Raw genomic sequence first — 11,063 nt, forward strand, 5'->3', positions numbered from 1 at the left:
CAGCACTGAGGAAGTGCCGCACTGTCAGAGGATCAGTACTGAGGGAGTGCCGCACTGTCAGAGGGTCAGTACTGAGGGAGTGCTGCACTGTCAGAGGGTCAGTACTGAGGGAGTGCTGCACTGTCAGAGGGGCAGTACTGAGGGGATGCGGCACTGTCAGAGGGTCAGTACTGAGGGAGTGCTGCACTGTCAGAGCGTCAGTACTGAGGGAGTGCTGCACTGTCAGAGGGTCAGTACTGAGGGAGTGCTGCACTGTCAGAGCGTCAGTTCTGAGGGAGCGCCGCACTGTCAGAGGGTCAGTACTGAGGGAGTGCTGCACTGTCAGAGGGTCAGTACTGAGGGAGTGCTGCACTGTCAGAGGGTCAGGACTGAGGGAGTGCCACACTGTCAGAGGGTCAGGACTGAGGGAGTGCTGCACTGTCAGAGGGGCAGTACTGAGGGGATGCGGCACTGTCAGAGGGTCAGTACTGAGGGAGTGCTGCACTGTCAGAGAGTCAGTACTGAGGGAGTGCTGCACTGTCAGGGTCAGTACTGAGGGAGTGCAGCACTGTCAGAGCGTCAGTACTGAGGGAGTGCTGCACTGTCAGAGGGTCAGCACTCAGGGAGTGCTGCACTGTCAGAGGGTCAGTACTGAGGGAGTGCTGCACTGTCAGAGGGTCAGTACTGAGGGAGTGCTGCACTGTCAGAGCGTCAGTACTGAGGGAGTGCTGCACTGTCAGTGGGGCAGTACTGAGGGAGGGCGGCACTGTCAGAGGGGCAGTACTGAGGGAGTGCCGCACTGTCAATGGGACAGTACTGAGGGAGCGCTGCACTGTCAGAGGGGCAGTACTGAGGGAGTGCCGCACTGTCAGAGGGTCAGTACTGAGGGAGTGCCGCACTGTCAGAGAGTCAGTGCTGAGAGAGTGCTGCACTGTCTGAGGGTCAGTACTGAGGGAGTGCTGCACTGTCAGAGGGTCAGTACTGAGGGAGTGCCGCACTGTCAGAGAGTCAGTACTGAGGGAGTGCTGCACTGTCAGAGAGTCAGTACTGAGGGAGTGCCGCACTGTCTGAGGGTCAGTACTGAGGGAGTGCTGCACTGTCAGAGAGTCAGTACTGAGGGAGTGCCGCACTGTCTGAGGGTCAGTACTGAGGGAGTGCTGCACTGTCAGAGGGTCAGTACTGAGGGAGTCCCGCACTGTCAGAGGGCCAGTACTGAGGGAGTGCTGCACTGTCAGAGGGTCAGTACTGAGGGAGTGCAGCACTGTCATAGGGTCAGTACTGAGGGATTGCAGCACTATCAGAGGGGCAGTACTGAGGGAGTGCCGCACTGTCAGAGGGTCAGTACTGAGGGAGCACCGCACTGTCAGAGGGTCAGTACTGACGGAGTGCTGCATTGTCAGAGAGTCAGTACTGAGGGAATGCCGCACTGTCAGAGGGGCAGTATTGAGGGAGTGCTGCACTGTCAGAGGGTCAGTACTGAGGGAGTGCCGCACTGTCAGAGGGTCAGTACTGTGGGAGTGCTGCACTGTCAGAGCGTCAGTACTGAGGGAGTGCTGCACTGTCAGAGGGTCAGTACTGAGGGAGTGCTGCACTGTCAGAGCGTCAGTACTGAGGGAGTGCTACACTGTCAGAGGGGCAGTACTGAGGGAGTGCGGCACTGTCAGAGGACCAGTACTGAGGGAATGCCGCACTGTCAGAGGGTCAGTACTGAGGGAGTGCTGCACTGTCAGAGGGTCAGTACTGAGGGAGTGCCGCACTGTCAGAGGGTCAGTACTGAGGGAGTGCCGCACTGTCAGAGGGTCAGTACTGAGGGAGTGCTGCACTGTCAGAGGGGCAGTACTGAGGGAGTGCTGCACTGTCAGAGATGCCATCTTTCAGATGAGAAATTGGACAGAGGTGGGTGTAGACCGATCCCACTATTTCGAAGCGGGTTTCTGGGCCTTTGGGAACAGAGTGAAGTGGCTCCTAGATGTTTTCAGGGCAGAGGAAGATTTGTCACGAAGTTCCCCAGGATCAGTGAATGGAACCTCTGTTCTTCCGAATAAACCTGTGATGGCCAACCTCGGCGAGCGAGTGGGCCGCGTGAGTGACCCTCCCTCATCTCAGGGGGCCGCACGATTGAAATCGGGCCTCGTTCACTAACCGTGACCCCAAGAATTAGATTAAATACATTTAATACGCAACGAATATTTCAGAGCGAGTTATAGAATATGCTGAATCGTTTATATATTGAAAGAACCGTCATCGACTTCAAACGGTCAAAACAGAATAAATATTGACACTCTGGATGCATAGGGAGCTCACGGCTCTCAGTCAGTGTGAGCGATCGGCACCCACCTCACTTCACCCTCCCTCGCTTCACGGGCGAATCATTTCAGCCAAACCGGTAGGATAAAAGCTAAGTGGGCGGATATTGGCAAAATGTGCCGATCCCGCGCGTGGGCAACGGTCAACAAAATGCCAGTGGGGCCGCACGTGCCACCCCCCCCCCCCCCTCAACCGGGCCCCGGGTTGCCCACAGCTCGCCTCGACCTCGGGTCCGCGGCGGGCACCGTTTCAAAGTCTGTGGATGCTGCCTGGCCCGCTGAGTTTACCCAGCATTCTCTGTTCCCGTATTGCCCAAGTTGGCCGAATGGGCAGGCAGGCGGCAGCTGAAGTTCAGTGCCGAGAGCAGATTCATTCCGGTCGGAACGGCGGCGAGGGGGGGGGGGTAATGATTCTTAAAGGGGGCACGGGAGCAGAGGGACTAGGGCGTACACGGGCGTAGATCATTGAAGGGGGCAAGATAGGTGGAGAGAACAGTTCATAAAGCAGAGAGGATCCTGGGATTTATTAATAGGGGCAGAGAGTACAAGAGCAAGGAGGTTATGCGGAGGGAATCAGACTGTTAAGTGAAAAGGGGAGAAGGCAGGGAGGAATGGCGATAGGTTTTCATTCTGAGGGCCATTGCGGACACGATGGACCGAATGTCCTCCTCCTGCACTGCAACAGTTCTGTGATTTGTGTTCTCTCCAATTATGGGATCTTGCTGTGCGCAAATTGGTTCTAAAGCACATCGTGAGACCATGAAGGGCGCTATTGAAATGTAGTGGATAGCGGGTGTAAAAGGCATGATCGTATTGAATGGTGGAACAGACTCGACGAAGTCTATCTTCCTCGTCTGCGTAAGGGTCTCGTGCGTCGCCAGCAAGCGCTCTCCGGTGTAGGGTACCATTTTCTAACCAGGCCCCGGCCTGTATCTGTGTTTGGATCCTCAGGCCTCTCCCGAAGCCTCGACTCGAACATCGACAACAAGGAGGAGTTGGCCGAGATCCCGCAAGGCCCGGAGCCTAACTCGAAGGCCGCCTCGAGGGAGCGCTCCCGACAGATCAGCGCGGAGGCCGTGGCTTACCGGCAGGCCAGGGGGCAAGGGAACGGGAGGCCGAGGAAAGGGGCCCGGGAGGACGGGCGGCGCCGGGCCGCCGAGGCCGAAGATGCGCTGGGCAAGCTGCGGCTGAAACCCGCACAGCCCAGGCCTAACTGTTGGTCCATGCACTGGCCCCAGGTGGATTTCCAGCTGCCTGGCCTGCAGCCCAGGCAGGACCAGGAGGCTGCTGGCCGGTTGGCGTTCGAGGCCCAGCCCAAAGCGGCCACCCCTCATTACCACCACGCTGAGCAGAAGAAGGATGCCAGGGCCCCGAGGCCTAGCGAGCACCAAGCCAGACCCCGAGGTCCCAGGGGCAATTACCTACACAAGGCAAAGTCCGAGGAAACGGGGATTAACCAGCAGGGAAGCGGCCCCAGCCTACAGGACAAACTTAACCGCGTACGTTACCACTGAGAAAACCTATTGGTGACAGCTGATCTCCCACGGTGACCGTCACAGATGTAGCCTCAGAGACAACAGGCACAGGGACGGGGGGCGGGAGAGAATATTGTGGGGGGAAGGGCTGAGTGGGGGACGGGACGAGTGGGGAGCGAGGAGGATGGGGAGGGCGGGTGGGAGGGGATGAGTGGGGGGCATGTGGGGAAAACGGGCTGAGTGGGTAGAGCGGGGGAGTGGGCAAGGGGGGAGTGAGTCGGGGGAGGGGCTGAGTGGGGGAGGGGGCTGAGTGGGGGAGGGGCTGAGTGGGGAGGGGCTGAACTGGGGAGGGGCAGAGTGGGGGAGGGGAAAGGTGTGGTGTGTTGTGAGATCTCTTACACATTACACCTCCCCATGCAGAACCCCTTATAACCCCCCATGGGGACCCCCTTACACCCCCCCTTGCGGACCCCCTTACACACCCCCATGCAGACCCCCTTACACCCCCCATGGGAACCCCCTTACACCCCCCATGCAGACCCCCTTGCACCCCCCCATGGGGACCCCCTTACACCCCCCATGCGGACCCCCTTACACCCCCCCATGGGGACCCCCTTACACCCCCCCTTGTGGACCCCCTTACACACCCCATGCAGACCCCCTTACACCCCCCATGGGAACCCCCTTACACCCCCCATGGCGACCCCGTTACACACCCCCATGCGGACCCCCTTACACCCCCCCATGCAGACCCCCTTACACCCCCCCATGCAGACCCCCTTACACCCCCCCATGCAGACCCCCTTACACCCCCCATGCGGACCCCCTTACACCTCCCATGCGGACCCCCTTACACCCCCCCATGCAGACCCCCTTACACCCCCCCATGCAGACCCCCTTACACCCCCCCATGCAGACCCCCTTACACCCCCCCATGCAGACCCCCTTACACCCCGCTCCCATGCGGACCCCCTTACACCCCCCCATGCAGACCCCCTTACACCCCCCCATGCAGACCCCCTTACACCCCCCCATGCAGACCCCCTTACACACCCCCATGCAAACCCCCTTACACACACCCCATGCAAACCCCCTTACACCCCCCCCCCATGGGGACCCCCTTACAGCCCCCCCATGCAGACCCCCTTGCACCCCCCCATGGACCCCCTTACACCCCCCCATGCAGACCCCCTTACACCCCCCCATGCAGACCCCCTTACACCCCCCCCCATGCAGACCCCCTTACACCCCCCCCATGCAGACCCCCTTACACCCCCCCATGGGGACCCCCTTACACCCCCCCCATGGGGACCCCCTTACACCCCCCATGCAGACCCCCTTACACCCCCCCATGGGGACCCCCTTACACCCCCCATGCAGACCCCCTTACACCCCCCCATGCAGACCCCCTTACACCCCCCCCATGCAGACCCCCTTACACCCCCCCCATGCAGTCCCCCTTACATCCCCCCATGCAGACCCCCTTACACACACCCCCAAACAGACCCCCTTACACCCCCCCATGCAAACCCCCTTACACCCCCCCCATGCAAACCCCCTTACACCCCCCCCATGCAAACCCCCTTACACACACCCCATGCAAACCCCCTTACACCCCCCCCATGCAAACCCCCTTACACACACCCCATGCAAACCCCCTTACACCCCCCCATGCAGACCACCTTACACCCCCCCATGCAGACCACCTTACACCCCCCCCATGCAGACCCTCTTACACCCCCCCATGGGGACCCCCTTACAGCCCCCCATGCAGACCCCCTTACACCCCCCCCCATGCAGACCCCCTTACACCCCCCACATGCAGACCCCCTTACACCCCCCCATGGGGACCCCCTTACACCCCCCCCCATGGGGACCCCCTTACACCCCCCATGCAGACCCCCTTACACCCCCCCATGGGGACCCCCCCCATGGGGACCCCCTTACAACCCCCATGCAGACCCCCTTACACCCCCCCATGCAGACCCCCTTACACCCCCCCATGCAGACCCCCTTACACCCCCCCATGCAAACCCCCTTACACACACCCCCAAACAGACCCCCTTACACCCCCCCCTGCAAACCCCCTTACACACACCCCATGCAAACCCCCTTACACACACCCCATGCAGACCCCCTTACACCCCCCCCAAACAGACCCCCTTACACCCCCCCATGGCGACCCCCTTACACCCCCCCCATGCAAACCCCCTTACACCCCCCCCATGCAAACCCCCTTACACACACCCCATGCAAACCCCCTTACACACACCCCCATGCAAACCCCCTTACACACACCCCCATGCAAACCCCCTTACACACACCCCCATGCAGACCCCCTTACACACACCCCCAAACAGACCCCCTTACACCCCCCCATGCAAACCCCCTTACACCCCCCCATGCAAACCCCCTTACACCCCCCCCATGCAAACCCCCTTACACCCCCCCCCATGCAAACCCCCTTACACACACCCCCATGCAAACCCCCTTACACACACCCCCATGCAGACCCCCTTACACACACCCCCAAACAGACCCCCTTACACCCCCCCCCCATGGGGACCCCCTTACACCCCCCATGCAGACCCCCTTACACCCCCCCATGGGGACCCCCCCCATGGGGACCCCCTTACACCCCCCATGCAGACCCCCTTACACCCCCCCCATGCAGACCCCCTTACACCCCCCCAAACAGACCCCCTTACACCCCCCATGCAGACCCCCTTACACCCCCCCCCATGCAAACCCCCTTACACACACCCCATGCAGACCCCCTTACACCCCCCCCCATGGGGACCCCCTTACACCCCCCATGCAGACCCCCTTACACCCCCCCATGGGGACCCCCCCCATGGGGACCCCCTTACACCCCCCCATGCAGACCCCCTTACACCCCCCCATGCAGACCCCCTTACACCCCCCCATGCAAACCCCCTTACACACACCCCATGCAAACCCCCTTACACACACCCCATGCAGACCCCCTTACACACACCCCCAAACAGACCCCCTTACACCCCCCATGCAGACCCCCTTACACACACCCTCAAACAGACCCCCTTACACCCCCCCCTGCAAACCCCCTTACACCCCCCGATGCAAACCCCCTTACACCCCCCATGCAGACCCCCTTACACCCCCCCATGCAGACCCCCTTACACCCCCCCATGCAGACCCCCTTACACCCCCCCATGCAGACCACCTTACACCCCCCCCATGCAGACCCCCTTACACCCCCCCAATGCAAACCCCCTTACACCCCCCCATGCAAACCCCCTTACACCCCCCCATGCAGACCACCTTACACCCCCCATGCAGACCCCCTTACAGCCCCCATGCAAACCCCCTTACACCCCCTCCATGGGGACCCCCTTACACCCGCCCCCATGCGGACCCCCTTACACCCCCCCATGCAGACCCCCTTACACCCCCCCATGCAGACCACCTTACACCCCCCCCATGCAGACCCCCTTACACCCCCCCCATGCAAACCCCCTTACACCCCCCCCATGCAAACCCCCTTACACCCCCCCATGCAGACCCCCTTACACCCCCCCCATGCAGACCCCCTTAAACCCCCCCCATGCAAACCCCCTTACACCCCCCCATGCAAAGCCCCTTACACCCCCCCATGCAAACCCCCTTACACACACCCCATGCAAACCCCCTTACACACACCCCATGCAGACCCCCTTACACACCCCCCCAAACAGACCCACTTACACCCCCCCATGCAAACCCCCTTACACCCCCCCATGCAAACCCCCTTACACCCCCCCCATGCAAACCCCCTTACACACACCCCATGCAAACCCCCTTACACACACCCCATGCAGACCCCCTTACACACACCCCCAAACAGACCCCCTTACACCCCCCCATGCAAACCCCCTTACACCCCCCCCATGCAAACCCCCTTACACCCCCCCCATGCAAACCCCCTTACACCCCCCCCATGCAAACCCCCTTACACACACCCCCATGCAAACCCCCTTACACACACCCCCATGCAGACCCCCTTACACCCCCCCATGCAAACCCCCTTACACCCCCCCATGCAGACCCCCTTACACACCCCCCAAACAAACCCCCTTACACCCCCCATGCAGACCCCCTTACACCCCCCCCATGCAAACCCCCTTACACACACCCCATGCAAACCCCCTTACACACACCCCATGCAGACCCCCTTACACACACCCCCAAACAGACCCCCTTACACCCCCCCCCCATGGGGACCCCCTTACACCCCTCATGCAGACCCCCTTACACCCCCCCATGGGGACCCCCCCCCATGGGGACCCCCTTACACCCCCCATGCAGACCCCCTTACACCCCCCCCATGCAGACCCCCTTACACCCCCCCAAACAGACCCCCTTAGACCCCCCATGCAGACCCCCTTACACCCCCCCCATGCAAACCCCCTTACACACACCCCATGCAGACCCCCTTACACCCCCCCCCATGGGGACCCCCTTACACCACCCATGCAGACCCCCTTACACCCCCCCATGGGGACCCCCCCATGGGGACCCCCTTACACCCCCCATGCAGACCCCCTTACACCCCCCCCCATGCAGACCCCCTTACACCCCCCATGCAGACCCCCTTACACCCCCCATGCAAACCCCCTTACACACACCCCATGCAAACCCCCTTACACACACCCCATGCAGACCCCCTTACACACACCCCCAAACAGACCCCCTTACACCCCCCATGCAGACCCCCTTACACCCCCCCCATGCAAACCACCTTACACACACCCCATGCAAACCCCCTTACACACACCCCATGCAGACCCCCTTACACACACCCTCAAACAGACCCCCTTACACCCCCCCCCTGCAAACCCCCTTACACCCCCCCATGCAAACCCCCTTACACCCCCCCATGCAGACCCCCTTACACCCCCCCCATGCAGACCCCCTTACACCCCCCCATGCAGACCCCTTTACACCCCCCCATGCAGACCCCCTTACACCCCCCCATGCAGACCACCTTACACCCCCCCATGCAGACCCCCTTACACCCCCCTATGCAAACCCCCTTACACCCCCCCATGCAAACCCCCTTACACCCCCCCATGCAGACCACCTTACACCCCCCCCATGCAGACCCCCTTACACCCCCCCATGCAAACCCCCTTACACCCCCCCATGGGGACCCCCTTACACCCCCCCCATGCGGACCCCCTTACAACCCCCCATGCAGACCCCCTTACACCCCCCCATGCAGACCACCTTACACCCCCCCATGCAGACCCCCTTACACCCCCCCATGCAAACCCCCTTACACCCCCCCCCATGCAAACCCCCTTACACCCCCCCATGCAGACCCCCTTACACCCCCCCATGCAGACCCCCTTAAACCCCCCCCATGCAAACCCCCTTACACCCCCCCATGCAAACCCCCTTACACCCCCCCCATGCAAACCCCCTTACACCCCCCCATGCAGACCCCCTTACACCCCCCATGCAAACCCCCTTACACCCCCCCATGCAAACCCCCTTACACCCCCCCATGCAGACCCCCTTACACCCCCCCCATGCAAACCCCCTTACACCCCCCCATGCAGACCCCCTTACACCCCCCATGCAGACCACCTTACACCCCCCCATGCAGACCCCCTTACACCCCCCCCATGCAAACCCCCTTACACCCCCCCATGCAAACCCCCTTACACCCCCCCCATGCAGACCCCCTTACACCCCCCCCCATGCAGACCCCCTTACACCCCCCCCCATGCAGACCCCCTTACACCCCCCCATGCAGACCCCCTTACACCCCCCCCCATGCAGACCCCCTTACACCCCCCCATGCAGAACCCCTTACACACCCCCCATGCAGACCCCCTTACACACCCCCCATGCAGACCCCCTTACACCCCCCCCATGCAGACCCCCTTACACCCCCCCCCATGCAGACCCCCTTACACCCCCCCATGCAGACCCCCTTACACAGGAAGTACTCTGCTCTATCCATTTTTGGTCCAGAATGGATAACCTCACACTTACTTGCATTTAATTCCATCTGCCACAAATTTACCCATTCACCTCGTCTGTCAATATCTCCTTGCAATTTTATGCTGTCATCTAGACTGTCTACAGTACCACCGAACTTTATATCATCAGCTAATTTGGATTTATAACTTTCTATGCCATCATCGAAGCCATTAATGAATAATGTGAATAATTGAGGTCCCAGCACCGACCCCCTCGGTACACCACTCGTCACCTCCTGCTAATTCGAGTAATTACCCATCATCCCCACTCTCTGTCGCCAGCCACTCAACCAGTTTCCGAACCGTGACAATAATTTGCCCTAATTTCCGAGCTTCCATCTTAGTTCACAGTCTCTCATGTGGAACTTTATCACATGCCTTCTGGAAATCTATATAAATGACATCCATAGACATTCCCCTGTCCACTACCTTAGTCACGCTCTCTCACTCACACACACCCTCTCACATGCACACTCCCTCTCACTCACACACACTCACACACCCTCTCACACATGCACACGCCCTCTCACTTGCATACACATGCACACCCTCACACATGCACACACCCTCTCACTTGCACACACACTCACACCCTCTCACACATGCATGCTCTCTCTCACTCACACACACACCCTCACACATGCACTCTTTGTCATTCACACACACACCCACTCCTTCTCACACACTCTCTCTCACACAGTCTCACACATGCACATCCTCTCTCGCTGTCTCACTCACACTATCTCTCTCTCACACACACACTCTATCTCTCACACGTTCTCTCGCACTCTCTCACTCACACTTCCTCTCTTTGACACTCTCCCTCACTCTCACTCTCCCTCTCACACTCTCCCACACACTCTCCCCCTCTCTCTCTCACACACTCTCCCTCTCTCACACACTCTCCCTCTCTCTCTCACACACTCTCCCTCTCTCAGACACTCTCCCTCTCTCTCTCAGACACTCTCCCTCTCTCTCTCACACACTCCCTCTCTCACACACTCCCTCTCTCTCACACACTCCCTCTCTCTCTCTCACGCTCTCACCCTCTCTCTCTCTCTCTCTCTCTCACTCCTCCCTCTCTCTCTCTCTCCACACATTCTCCCTCTCTCTCTCTCACACACTCTCCCTCTCTCTCTCACACATTCTCCCTCTCTCTCTCTCACACACTCTCCCTCTCTCTCTCACACACTCTCCCTCTCTCTCTCTCTCACACTCTCCCTCTCTCTCACACATTCTCCCACTCTCTCTCTCACACACTCTCCCTCTCTCTCTCTCACACACTCTCCACTCTC

General features: G+C 60.4%; 1 protein-coding gene across 1 annotated transcript in view; it reads left to right on the forward strand.

Moving 5' to 3' along the window:
• The window catches only part of LOC140406941 (activated CDC42 kinase 1-like), a 63,960-nt gene extending 60,161 nt beyond the window's left edge, over positions 1-3,799 (forward strand). Inside the window, exon 10 of the mRNA XM_072494781.1 lies at positions 3,237-3,799. Coding sequence (XP_072350882.1) covers positions 3,237-3,799 — 563 coding nt within the window. The remainder of the gene's footprint in view (positions 1-3,236) is intronic.
• The last annotated feature ends 7,264 nt before the right edge of the window (positions 3,800-11,063 follow it).

Source organism: Scyliorhinus torazame, unplaced genomic scaffold (genome assembly GCF_047496885.1).
Source record: "Scyliorhinus torazame isolate Kashiwa2021f unplaced genomic scaffold, sScyTor2.1 scaffold_1037, whole genome shotgun sequence".
NCBI classification, from domain to species: Eukaryota; Metazoa; Chordata; class Chondrichthyes; order Carcharhiniformes; family Scyliorhinidae; genus Scyliorhinus; species Scyliorhinus torazame.